Source organism: Diplotaxodon limnothrissa, linkage group LG7 (assembly GCF_057381915.1).
Source record: "Diplotaxodon limnothrissa isolate DT_005_m linkage group LG7, D_limnothrissa_male_GT1.1, whole genome shotgun sequence".
Taxonomy (NCBI): Eukaryota; Metazoa; Chordata; class Actinopteri; order Cichliformes; family Cichlidae; genus Diplotaxodon; species Diplotaxodon limnothrissa.
Window position 1 is genome coordinate 5,163,851 of NC_140602.1, and position 13,989 is coordinate 5,177,839.

The window sequence follows — 13,989 nt, forward strand, 5'->3', positions numbered from 1 at the left end:
TCACTCCCCACACTCTCAATACACATATATCCCCCCACCCACACACACATACACACACGCGCACACTTAAAGAGTAAAAATTGGGCTGGGCTCGCATGAGCCAAGTGAGGAAACACTATAACAGGGAGCCGTCTGCACCGGGAGCCGGTCACAGACCGCAGCCTCCAGGCTGGGCACACAGCAGGAGGGAGGCAAAGGAGCCCCCCAGCCAGGCTGAGAGGACCCCAGAGACCCAGCAGCCACGGTCAATAACAGCCCCGGTGCAGAGAGCGCCCTCCGAGGAAACACTGGAGATATGACGCAATACAATATATATAGGGTAAAATGATAAAATAAATAAGAACAGGATACAATATAAATATAAATAGAATAAGAAGATTAAAAAATGAATAAGAATAAAATCAAACAAATATTAGGTAAATCCTAAATTAATAATAGAATAACAGGATAGAATAAATAAGCATAAAATAAATAAACGCTAAGTAAAAGCTAAATTAAAAAGGTGGGTCTTGAGCCTGTTCTTAAAAACATGTACGTTCTCTGCGGCCCTGAGCTCCTCCGGCAGGCTGTTCCACAGACGAGGACCATACCACTGAAACGCTGCCTCTCCGTGAGTATGTGTCCTGACTTTAGGGACAATCAAAAGGCCAGTACCAGAGGACCTCAGGGTCCGCGAGGGTTCGTATGGTAAAAGCAGATCTGAGAGATAAGAAGGCCCAAGACCATTAAGACATTTAAAAACCAATAAAATAACTTTAAAATCGATCCTGAAACACACGGGGAGCCAGTGCAGCGATTCTAAAACCGGTGTAATGTGGGCCCGCCCTCTGGTCTTCGTCAGCACACGAGCTGCCGAGTTTTGCAAGAGTTGTAAAGTTGAAATATTCTTCTTAGGAAGACCAGAGAGCAGGGCATTACAGCATGGCTTCCTGGATTAAACTGTGGCAAAGTGAGCTGCTCCTGAACCCCCTGTGCCTCATAATACCCTGTATTCACAGCCAGTCTTCTGCACAGCAAACTTGTAACCTAGCTCCCTGTGCTAACAAGCTGTTGGCTCAGTGTTGTCATTTATCACCCAGCTCAGAGACCACCTGGGATTAGAAAGGCTTTAAGAAAGGTCATGTTTAACAGGTCAACCGTTAACAAACACTAGAGAAGATGAAGATTAGTGTTGTGACACGGTATGCAAGACCACGGGCATGACTATGTTATAATGAAGTGCAATGTTGTGTGTGTGCGAAGAGCATGGACAGAGCACGTTCCCCAGTGTGGTTCTCTGCAAACACTCAGATGATCAGACTTATCCGTGTTTACACTAAACACTGCCTCAAGGGTCAAATACTTTGTTGTGTGCCTTGTGTTTCTTGTATTTTGTCCAGCTTTGAGCTTTTCAGCCCTGCTCCTGGGAGGCCGTGTCAGCAGCTTCCACAGAGTGACCCCAACCCTGCAGCGGAAATTGGACGACCCCGAACACCAGCTCCCTCTCCGTTATCTCCCTTTGCCTTCATTCCAAGTCAAACTCTTCCCTCAAAAACATCTCCCTCCTCCTCCACATCCTTTTTTAGATTCAAGCTAACAAGTTCACAGCCTCACACACTCATGTTTGGCACCCTGTCCACAACACAATTAGGTTTGTAGATGCAGGCATGTCGATTGTCCTACAGGAAAAAGAAGGGAATCCTGTGGAGATACACATTATAAACCAGTTTAATGAAATCTGGAAATCTAAACTGCTGCTACTGATATTTTCCATACTGATAGGTGGGGAAGGATGATACTGGTTGTGGGTGGATGTTTTGCATGTACTACCCTGTGTCATCCCACATCAGAGCATGAGTCTTCTCCCCTCCCTCCATCTCTGTCAGTGTGACATTTGATTTCTGACTCACAAGTTAAAGATATGTACAGGCCATATGGGCAGATCAAAGCTGTCAGTTACACATAGCAAATATATGGCTGCTGGTGTTGGCCTGTCACAGTCTCCCTCTAATCTTACACACTGTCTCGCCACTGGTAATTTCTCACCCCAACTGCTTCAATGTGTGCTGTATGAATGTTAATGCACAGACATGCACACATATAAAAAGAGCAAAAAGCTCTGACTGAAGTTTTGTTTCTTCACTGATGCCAGCAACTAAAACTTTGCCAACTAACCTGAAAAAATAAATTAAAACAAATCTTTGTAGTCACAGTTTCTATTACAGGTCACATGCAGTAAAGTCCATTTTTCATCTAGACAATTGTATCATTTCATTTCCTGGTACTTGAACTGTTGAAAAATTGTCCAGTGTTTACTGATAAGTTACATTTCCTTTACTCGTTTATTCAAATGTGACACTTTTATGATCTGAGCGAGCCACCAAGCGGGACAGACAAATGGAACAAGGCGCCAAACTGTTTCCAGTTAACATCTAACTGAGTTTAAAGAAATCAGTTCTGGGAAAAGTCCAAGACACCAATTACAAATTAAGCCTTTGCACACCATTTGGTTGAGAGGCACATGACATCATCTTTTATTTCCTGTCCAAACTACCAAACAGGAAGTTTTTTTTGTTTTTTTGTAAAGACAAAGGGAAAAAAACAAGAAAAGTTAAGATTAGCTTTCTCACTTCCTTCTCCATTTAGGGCAGCTTTATATTCACATCTGCCATGTTCCTATGAGATCTCACATTAGTATCAACACATGACTTCCCTTTCTTTTTTTGTGATTTATTGTCCCACCACAAATGGTAAATAGTAAATGTAACCCATGTAATCCCACTTAAGGTTGGTATCCGTGGCACTGGAAACATCCACATCCTTCCTGTGCCAGGCACCAATGTGCACATACACAAGAACACACATCCGCATTCACCTTTACAGCCAGTGGGAGTGGACGGGCCACTGATTAAAGGGGGATAAAAAACAAATAGTGGGATGCTGAGGAAAGACGAAAGTGTTGGAGAAAAAAAACATGTGGCAGCAGAGGAGTACAGCCTTGAGATGATTCCCTGAGGCGGGCATGTGTGCTTTGGAGAAAGAGGGAGAGAGAGAGAGAGAGCGCGAGTGAGTGTGTTTACTCGGCTTACCCTGCCTGATGCAACACGGAGATCTCTAATCCAATTATAGTTCAAACCAGCCTAGCGGTCTAGCTTCAGCCACCAAGGACAAACCTAGCTAGCTTACATCAACGCCAGTAGCCCACCGGCTCTGTACAGATTTAGCAGCTAACTGCTCAGCTGAAACCTCGCCCGAGGGTGCCAACCACATAAAAAATAAATAAAAATCAGCCAGAATTAAATCCTTCCTCCTCCAAGACAAATGAAACCTGATTAGCTGAATGAGACTCTAGAGTTCTGCTGCAGAAACACTCAAATCTTGGTCTTCACAGTTTTGGGAATCAAAGCAGGAGGTTAAGGATCCACAGGAGAAATACTATGCATTTGGACTCCTCAGTCCTTCTGGTGCATTTTTCCCCATTTCTGACCTGCACAGAGTTCCAAACTGCATTTCTCCTTCTGTCATTTGCAGCCTGGCCCCTGCTGTTAAATCTCCTTCTTCGTCCTCTATTTAAGAGCTCTGCTGTTTCTAATCTACCTCCCTGCCCCACGTTGCCGCTTCCCATTTATCTGAATATCTCAACCTATTGCCTAGGCGTCTCTATCGCATTCCTCCTTCCCTCACTTTACAAAAAAAAAAAAAAAGTCTCATGCTGTTCTCCTCCTTATCATCTACCTCTGTCTTCCTTTTCCTCTGGTGTATTTAATTCATATTTCCTTAGGTAGCACATCTCAACTCTTATTAGCCAGATCTTGGAAATTATATTGTTAATCTTTTTGGTTTCTTATCTAGCTATTCAACTTCTGGAAAGACTCAGCCGGTTTTGTTTCAGATGATAACTATGTATGTCACGTTTCCTGTGCCATATCTAACAGAGCATTCTGCAAGACTACATTCCTCAGTTTGGCCATGACCTCAGGAAACACTTTACTCGTGACTTTATGGCTTCAGTTGGTAGATTCAAGTCTTACCGAATAAAACAAAGCCAATTCTGGTCCCCACTGCAATCAAAAATACCAATAAACCAGGGAATGCTACAAGACAGACCTGCTCTAAAGCATACTATTCTATGAGTATACAACAGCCTTTGGTTTCTCAGACAGATATAACCCTCGTTAGAGGCGCCCGCTTTCAAAAAGACAAGGCAGTCATGGCCAAAACACTCATCTCAAAGATTCACAAGTCACTAGGTGACATTGCAGTGGGGCTACATCCATCTCGTATATATAGTTTATGGCATTGAACAAGTGGACATGTATCAGTAGCTCAAGTTCTCTGAGGCTTATTAATAGATTCAGAACTTCTCTGTGACTCAGTAGTGTAATGAGACTTGTACGCTCACACAGAAAATGTGCGTGCCTATTGAAATTGTGGCACTTTAATTAGTTCATGAACAAAACGGTCATATGATTAATCTCTGACATTCTAATTTAGAAAAACAGAATTATATTTAACCCAATAAACAGAAAAGAAACATATAGAGAGAAATAATATATCTTCTTAAATAAGAAAGATGTCATTAAATGCATCTTATAGCCAAACTTGCAGCAGAACTGTTCTTTGCGGCATTCAGTGTGGGTGGATAGCAACAACAACAACAACTACTAAAAATCTGCTGCAGGATGTTCAACTTATCTTAGATGATCTTAAGACAGTTGTAGCCAACAGCGGCCCATGACTGCGATGCTCTCTGACAGAACAGTAGCTGCTCCGAGGCCTGTGGCAGGCAGTTCAGCTACAAGAAGAGCGAGTCAAGTTTGGGATCTGCATACTGAAGTCAGCTCTGTAATTAAGCATGTGAGAGGAAAATGTCCTGATGTGACCAATACCAAGAGGTGGAAGGGGTGAGAGAGCAGCTGATCAGCTATGACGGTTCCTGCCTGCTGCCAGTGTTTTTCCTCGTCTCCCTCTCTCCATTTGTTGGCAGCGCCAGTGGTGTGTGCTGGGCAGAGCTGCCCAGAGCGTTATGAAAGAGTAAACACAGTCGCAGCGTGGTGCCACTCCCCTGCCAAGTGAAACAGAGGCAAAACACACACATACATGCACACAAACACACACACAACCATGCCAGAAGCTGAACAGTGCAGCCCAGCTGAGAACATCTCCACATTCAAAGCAGCAACAAATTCATTTTACAGACTGTAAACACATCGAAACATATGGCCTCTTAAACCAGTGTAATATGCTGGTTAAATGTTACCAACCAGTGTAGTTGACACTGTGAAACACAGTCTGTTCAAGCTTTTGAACAGGTCAGAACCCATGTGAGTGGGTGGAGAAGCTTCACATGCGCATCCAGCTCCAGGTACTCAGAGCTGGGTTTCATTTGCAGCCTCTCAATCTATCGCAGTATTTAGTTGCAGTGCACTCAGAGCATGCACTGCCCTGAGGCTTTTGAAAGCTCATCTTCACTCAAATATATTGGCAAAAAGGGGAGAAGAAAAACAAAGCCTACCACACTTAGCAAGAGTTTCCATCTCAAGTGCTCGTGAAAGTGCTTAATACAACCATGCATGCATTTGGATTCTTCATTATCCACTTCATCCACTTATGCATATTCAGTGAAAGGCAAACTGCAGAGTCATCCTGGTATCAGATTCATTCATTCACTTTCAATAGTGCCTTTATATCACCCTGAATGATGCACACTGATATCCTGGAACACTAAGATACAGAAACCTCATTTAAGATTTAATTGGACACCAACTGGTTTAGGATGGTTCTCAAAAATGATCGCCCACAATTTTAACCAATGTGAAAATGATCATCTTATAAGTGCAGAACACCTGCATCTCTACGACCACTGTTAATCCTGCATGCTCTAGGTGTCAGCTTTCTGTGAAACTTGATGTCATTGACAACTCTGAACTATAACAGCTCGACTCTGATGGTGTGTCTGAGGAATAGGAGGGACCTGGCACCGCTGTCGCAAAATAATGGTACAGCCTTGAAGAAGGGAGCCGATATCAGAGGCAAGATGAGGACTTGTTTGTTTTGACTCTGCCCCTCCAGCTCTGCTTTGCCCTTACACTGTTTTCCTTTCTCTTTCCCCACACGAGGCAAGCCCACAAAAAAAAGCAAAAAAAAAATAAAGCATGATAGCGCTTGTACAACATTACTCAGCATCTAGGCGTTCCTCCTACCCCTCCACTAGCTTTTATTAGTTTAAAACATTTCTCAAAAACATTACCAAGGCTGCGTTGCTCTATGTGGTTGAACAGTCCAGCTCAGGCAGCAGTCAAGCACGAAAACGTCTCTGCATGTCAGTGTCCAGAGAGCAAGCGCGAGTAAGGGGGGGAGGGAGGGAGTAGAAGACAGAGTGTGTTAAAGGGTTGAAAGTGACTACAGAGTCCTTTGTGGGGAGTAAACAAACCTCAGAAACGGAGGCACATCATGGTAGAATAACCTCAAGCCTGACGTTGAACCCCGGGAATGGGCCCTCGCGTCACTAAAGCAGCGCAGAATTAATGTGAGGCGCATAAAACAATTATTGGAAAACTAGAAATTAGTACTGATTAATATTAAATATTGATATAATAATCTGATGCAATTCACAGGCAATCTGGTGCTTGGGAAACAAAGTTCCCACCCTGAGTAAGCAGCTTGTTTAATCACCTTTAATAGCGATATCTTGAAGCAATCACTTTTTTGTATGTCGTTATTAACGCTCTCATATTGCTCACTGAAGCTCCAATAACATTTCAATCATTGCAATGCCTTGATTCTTTTCGTTTCAGCCATTCTACAGTAGATCTGCAGCTGTGCTTGGGGTCCTCATCGTATTTCATGACCTAGCTTTAGCTGGTGGACTTTATAGTTTGGTATATAGAGGAACTCAGTCTTGCAAAACAAGCCCATACCATCACCTCTCCACCACCATGCTTGACAGTTGCTTTGAGGCATTTGTGCTGATATGTTGAGTTTAGTTTTTGCCTAATATGAGCATTATGGCCAGACATCTCCACTTTGTTCTAATCTGTCCAAAAGACACTGTTCCTGAATCTTGTGGTTGTGGTTCAGGTCCAGCTTGCATATGCATGACTTGCCAGGATGCTCTTTTTAGAGAGGCCACCCTTCTAAAATAAAAGCTATACTAGTTCAGTCCTTATAATTTAACATTTAACCTGGTAACTGAGGCCTGTCAAGTCTCACAGGTATGTCACTTGAGATTTTTCTCTGAACATCGCTTGGTCTGACCTTGGGGTAAAAGATGGTCACATTCACTGAGAGAATTTGATTAGCAGTACCTCTTAGTTCGGGAAGGCAGTAAGAGAGTACTTGGCTTTTTCCAGATTTGTGTGAAAACTATTTTTCACATGACTGTTACTGGCATTTTAACATTTGTGTTTTCAGTTATTTTTTTTTTGCTTTTACATATAAACACTTGGAAAGTTAGACTCCTAAAGACCGGGACATTCAGATCTCCTGTGCAAGCTCTAGGACAGATTAGTTCTAAACTGACCAAATTACCAGAAACTCAGAAACATTTCTTATTAAACCATAAACATACAGTCACAGGATGTTGGTTTTCAACTGACATTAACCATGGTGTCATTTGTGCTCCATGTTAGGAGCTGCGGAGAAACTACGTGTCAGGATACAGGATTTACAACAAACACGGGCGTAATGTGTTAAACACTAAAGCAGATTTAGCTACGTTACGTGGTCTTAAAAACCTTGGCTTGGGTTGCCGTGGGTGTGCAGTAGTAAAGCAACTTCAGTGCCAGACACGTTACATTGATTCTTAATAGAGCAAGGCTCTTACATGCTGTCTGCAGAGAGCCAACAGAAGCTCTTGTTTGATTTATGTATCGCACAGTAAACAGCTTCACAGACAGACGTTAAGAACTTCTGGGAACTGACGCTTACCTCTCTCAGGTTAGACCTAGTAAGCAAACGGTGTACAAAAGGAACAGCACACATGATTCAAAACCTGACACTAGACAGCAAAGACTCAATACTAGGAACTCAGTGACAGGGTTGTTAGTTTCCACCCTTAAAAGCAGGTGACTGCATTAAGATGATGTCTGCTCATCTGTCGCAGTCTATTATCAGAACTGCATCTGTGGTGCAAGCAGCGGAAGCAGCCACCTGGGCTGAGAACGTGCGCATGTGTTTTTACATGTGTATGCCTGCACCGCGGCAGAGATGGAAATAAGGCGGTGAGGTTACTTGAGGACAGGGTTGAAGTGCACAAAATCCCCATTGGGAAGATACACACAGAGCAAGTGGAAAGCGTAAAAAGGGATATTAGTCAAACATGCAGGCTAAGAATGAAAGTACTGACACCGTACCAAGATATTCTACCACAAGGTTTTGTAAGCGTCGGTTCGTGACCACATGAACAGGTCAGGTGATACGCACACAGAGTTAAGAGATTTAACACTGAACATGTTGCATGTTTTCTAAAATACACACATTTTTTTTTGTTCTTAACGGTGTATTTGCAGACAAACTAGAAACGTTTTAAAACATAGGAGTCTGCTGTATAAGGACTAACACATGGCGACTGGTTTATTCTACATGTTTGAACTTCCGTTATATTGTAACTGACGCTCAAATTAAGACATGACTTCATTTAAACTGATGAAATCTTGCAGCCGATTTAGCTACAATAGTTTTATGCAAACCATCCCCCCGCCCAAGAAACTAATATTTGATAAAGAAAACTAAAGTTTCATACCTATATATACACAAACACAATATACAGGAAAATAAAATTAAAATAAATATTTTTTATTTATTTTTTTAAGTCCCTCCTGGATATACAGTCATCCAAATTACTGCTACTCTATTAATATAATCCAACACTGCAACAGAAACGTATTCCCGGCCACTAAAATGATTAGGCTTAGAAACTGACACATGTGCCCACCTCTTCAATCCCCCCACTCACTACTTTTAAACCTAAAAAGCAGCATGGACTCATGAGAAACTGTGCATTCAGGCCATAGGTGAAAAAATTATTAAGAAATTGCATTATCACACTAAAAAAAAAAAAAAAACAACAAAAAAAGAAAAACCTACTAAGAGACACAGAAAGACACCTCTTATTTTGGAAATGACCCACAGTGGCAAGCGAGCTTTACAAATAGACAGACGTTTACCACTGCTGACAACGTCCAACCTATAAGTAGTTCATGTGAATTCCCCTTCTCGATCTACCATCATCTGACAGTGTCACTCTCTTTTTACATTTTAAACAGTTTTAAAAAGATAGTAACTAAACCATTTCAATCTGACTCAAGTCACACCTGAAGTTTGACATTTTTCAGTACAATGCCACAAGAAGCACCATAACACCTTATTCTGATGATAGGAAGGTAAATAGCTTAATCGTGTTAGAGCTTAACATCTTCCTACAAGAAATGTGGCTAAAAACATCACAGAGGGTGAAGTCATAACAGAAATCAGGAACTGTACAGGAAGCTTGTTCAGACTTTGCCGAAACCGTTTTAGACGTCAGTTTGACTTTATGGTCATTTTGGCTGTTAGGCAGCATTCACACAGATTCAGCCTTCAGTGCTCCTGCTTCTCACGAGTGCTGATCTGTTGTTTTGCTCATGTTTGAAGTTTAGACAAGTTTGACTTTGTAATGCCAGCAAAGGCGTCAGCCAATCAAGTCGCATTTATTCAAATCCTCCAGACTGCGTCATAAAAATATCCTTAGAGTGCGAGGTGGGTGCGGTGCGGTATCAAAATTTAGGAAAAGTCAGACTGAAGCTTGGCTGCCATGCCTTGTGATCATTGGTTATTGTTGCTATGATGACTGTGCCAGCAAAGCATCTGTGTGAATCCTGCCTTAGTGCTGTTATATTTATACTGCATCGCACGTTATACACTAAATAGCAGAAAGACATTACTTTATATAATCAATTTTCTCGTTCAAATACTTTTATATGAACCTGACGAAATTTGAGATCTATAAAATAAAAAGACACAAAAAGCCAGAACCTATCACATGACTTGCATTACTCCCATAGTGCTGGATATTGATACACTACCCATATACCTAGCCAAAGGTGATACAGTGCCTTTTTAAGTGTACAAGTCTGACTCTTGCTCAGATCGGGCAGCCTGAAGCAGTGCTCTACTTAGACGCTGTACTTTCCATTCGCTCGCTCTTCGTTCAGCATTACCAAGCCATCACTCAAAAGCAAGGGGATTAAACATCTGTCAAAGCCTACCCATTTCACCCAGCAGCAAAAGACACATTTAGGCGTCGCACATCTCTCCAGTGATTTAACATCCTGTCTGACTCTGAATAGGGACAGATGAGGTCATTCAGCTCTGAAATAATGCGCTCCGTCTAAAATATCACAGTACACAGATAGAGTGCAGCTAGTTAACAAACAGATTTAGGCTAAAAAGTGGTACGTGTATGTATCACCATACCAAGAGGTGGTAGCCTCAGCTAAAACCAGTGGTTGGTTCTTGTGAGTATGTCTCCCACCATAATATGTTGTTGTCTCTAGATCTCCTCCTTTATTCACCATTACAACCACTCACAGGCTTCTCATCTGTCTCCATTTGATTCCCTGCAGAGCTTCATCTTTCCTATGAACTACACTCTCCCTTCCCCCACCTTATAATTTCTTTTAACTATCCCACAATCAACCATTTTATCAAAAGCAACCTTATCACCTTCCACCCTCCCCATTATCTGGTTAATTAACGAAAAAAAAAAGAAAAAAAAAAGGAGGTATCGCTTATTCCTTTATCTCTTTTGATCATCCTGTTTTTTCCTCCTCTCTCCAAATCAGCCACTCTTTTTCACTAGATCTTCTTCTTCCATCATCCTTATGCTCACACTCTCAATTCATTCTTCCATTGGTCTTGGCAGGGGTGTCCTTCACCCCAGGTTTGTATTCAGAGTGATTACACGCTTGGTTAATTCATGGACTCCATACTGTTGATGACGCACACTGGACACGTTCCTGCTGGCCTCCAATGCATTTAGATCACAAACGCTCAACTTAACTGCATATTTGCACTCTATCCAAAGAGCTCCTTTAACATGCAGGTAAACACATACTCTCAACATGACCAAATGCCATCACTGGATATTAGGCATGACCTTCTATCACAAAGCCAATCTGCTTTGTTGTTGTTTTTTAATACACAAAAATGTATTAAATAGAACCAACTACAACTTTTCTCAGCTGGAGAACACGGACTACACCAAATACATTCAGTAACATCCACAGACAGGCAGAGGTCTTTTCTTTTATATGTAGGCCTTTACTTTCCTCATTTCTTCTAAAACCAAGCTACATCAGATCGCTGTGCAAAATAGTTCAGGTCTGAAAGCACCGTCTGGGCAAAAAATGATTATTTCATGGCTTTGGGGGGAAAAAGGGAAGAGAAATTAAGGACCTATTAAAAAAAGAATTATAACAGAGAGCTGATGTTATTTAAGACAAGTTACTGCAAGAACCAGTTAGTGAAACCAGGAAAACCAGTGTCATAGGGAGGGGAAAAACACAAGTTAAACAATGACTACAAGAAACCCGTGTCTACCAAAGCAGTCAAATGCTCTTTATGCAAAGCAGACCATGCATGGAAAACCTGCATAAAATATCAAACAGGCCACTCAGGAGCAAATGTGTTATTTACCAATACTGCCTGATGTCTAACAAGCAACCCGGTTTTCTTTGTTGTTTTTTTAAGTTACTGGAAAGCGTGCCTGGGCACAATTGATAAAGCCTGAGATTATGACTTATGAGCAGACTGTCTTGGACAACAAGTTAACTGTCTTTACAGAGCTAACAGTCAGCCTACATCGAGCTCAGGGAACAGACTTGCAGCATTGTTATCTACCAGAAAAAACTGAGCAGACATGTAGAAACTCCCCTAAGAACGGGCCTCCACCCTTCCTCATCCCTGATGTGCTTTTAAAGTGCTGCAGCAAGCCAACAATGATAAACTGTAAGCAAAAGCAATAACCTGATCAATGTTTAAGTCCGAGCCATTTGTGTATATGATGACACCTCGAGTTTTTATTTCACATTTCAGGTTTGGATTTCAACTTGCAAACGCACCTTGGAGTGCAACGTCTCTGACGCCCTACTTTGATTGGAGACAAACGAGACCAGACAATCCAGTGTCTTAAGAGTTTGCATAGCAAATCCGAAGTCTACAACAATGCTCTGGGCTGTCAGGGTTTGGAAAGTTACTCCGTCGCTTCCACTGATTTCAAATGTTAAGCCCGAGCACACCGATCGTGGCTTTGAACTTTGGTTGTATAGCAGGTATCGTCACCGAGGCTGATAAATGCAGTCCCTATCACGAGCTTTCACTCAAAACTCATGACTTGTGCAGCCTCGAGCTAAAAATAACGCAGCTTACACAGCATCACCAACCTCTGTCAGGTGTCAACCGCTACACCAAGGCAGAAAACTGCGCGCTTCACTTCGCTGACAAAAACATGCACGCTGTGCTTCAAGATGTGCACGGTGCACACACATTCTCCATCGGTGAGCTTTCTCTCTGACACCAGAACCTCTGCTGTGCCTCAAAGGTTGCACATTAGATAAGTTAGCACGACTGCTAGCAGCGGTTCCCCTCCGTCAAAGCGACCAGCGCACCTTGCGCTGGGAAATAAGGGAAACCGCTCATAGCCGCGTTAGCAGCGCTGACAAGCCGCTAACCTAAAGTCCATCACCTCAGCGATGAGGTCACCGTCCAGTAAACTGCCATGTATAGCAATATTATCACGACCTACTCCGGGAGCTGCCATCCTTGGCTAGTAATCTGCGGCCCGAAGAGATGCCGAAAAATACCACCTGGCCCTGGGTAACGCTATCATGAGGCCGGTTAACCATTGCCAGCTTTGCTAGCCTCGTCGGAGCGAAGCTAAGCTAAGCAACACGCCAACCGTTTACACACAGATTAAAGCGAGAATTTAACACTGTTGAACACGACAGTGCACCTGCATAACGCCGACTCCAGTGGTATCAGCTGCAGAGAAGTGAATTTGCAGGCAGCATCAGAAAGACTGCGCAGCTGACCTGTCATATAAGAGAGGATGCTATAGCTATGCAAGTTAGCTGTCTGTACTCACCCCATTAACCAATCCATGGTGCTGTTTGTGGCTAGCTTAGCTAATGTTAGCTGGCAGGGGATAAATCCACCAGGAGCTGGAGGCAACCCCCTAGTTTATCCAGCCACCACCCTCGCTACACTAGCTGACTGGCCCCCCGAGTCCTGTTGCTCTTTCCCCACGGGGCCCGCGTCTCTCCCAGTCGATGGATCCCGGCCGGTCAAACGCAAACGCCGCTTGAACTTCAAGCGATTGTTCTTGTTTTGATCCCCCAGTTAGCTCGGATCATGAAGCGGCAGGAACACAGTCGGATCAGTCTGTTAGCTGGTAGCGGGACTGAAGCATTGAGTGACTTTGAGCACGAAGGCGAGGAGAGCGGCAGTTCGAGTCTGTCTTGCGTCGCGGTGTGTTCAGTGTTCAGTAGCGCTGCGTTAGACTTGCCCACGGGGATGTCGCTGGTCAGACCGGTAACCTCTGTCATGAAGCCTTGTATGGCCACTGCGCTGCCAGCCTGAACCTTCACTAGAGCTGCTGCTTTCTGAACGAGGTCTAAATCGGAGTCCGGAAGTAAACACAGACCCGACCCACTCTGTCTCTTGTGCGTAAAATGCGTGTGAGCGCAGATGCAATGGGATATGTAGTTGAAGAATTAAAAATAATGGGGGTAAAACCGGTAGGTTTGGCGTGATCACGCTACGAAGACAAATCCAACACCAAACACGTTCACGCGCTAATAGAACGATTACCGTCCAGTGGATGCGGAGCTTAGCGGGCTTGGGCGTTATAACACAAAGTCAAGACACTTGCCATCTTATTCTAGGTTAGTGACTCCCAGTTGGATGATTCATGTCAAGTCAGCGTGGGCCTTCTGCTCAACCATTTCCGATTTTGTTTTTTCATTTATTCAA

The 13,989-nt window shown here is 43.1% G+C and overlaps 1 protein-coding gene across 1 annotated transcript in view; it reads right to left on the reverse strand.

Moving 5' to 3' along the window:
* The window catches only part of mob2a (MOB kinase activator 2a), a 55,271-nt gene extending 41,646 nt beyond the window's left edge, over window positions 1-13,625 (reverse strand). The window contains exon 1 of the mRNA XM_085359037.1: window positions 13,103-13,625. Within this exon, the coding sequence (XP_085215163.1) occupies window positions 13,103-13,119 (17 nt within the window). The 5' untranslated portion in view covers window positions 13,120-13,625. The remainder of the gene's footprint in view (window positions 1-13,102) is intronic.
* Window positions 13,626-13,989: the final 364 nt, after the last annotated feature.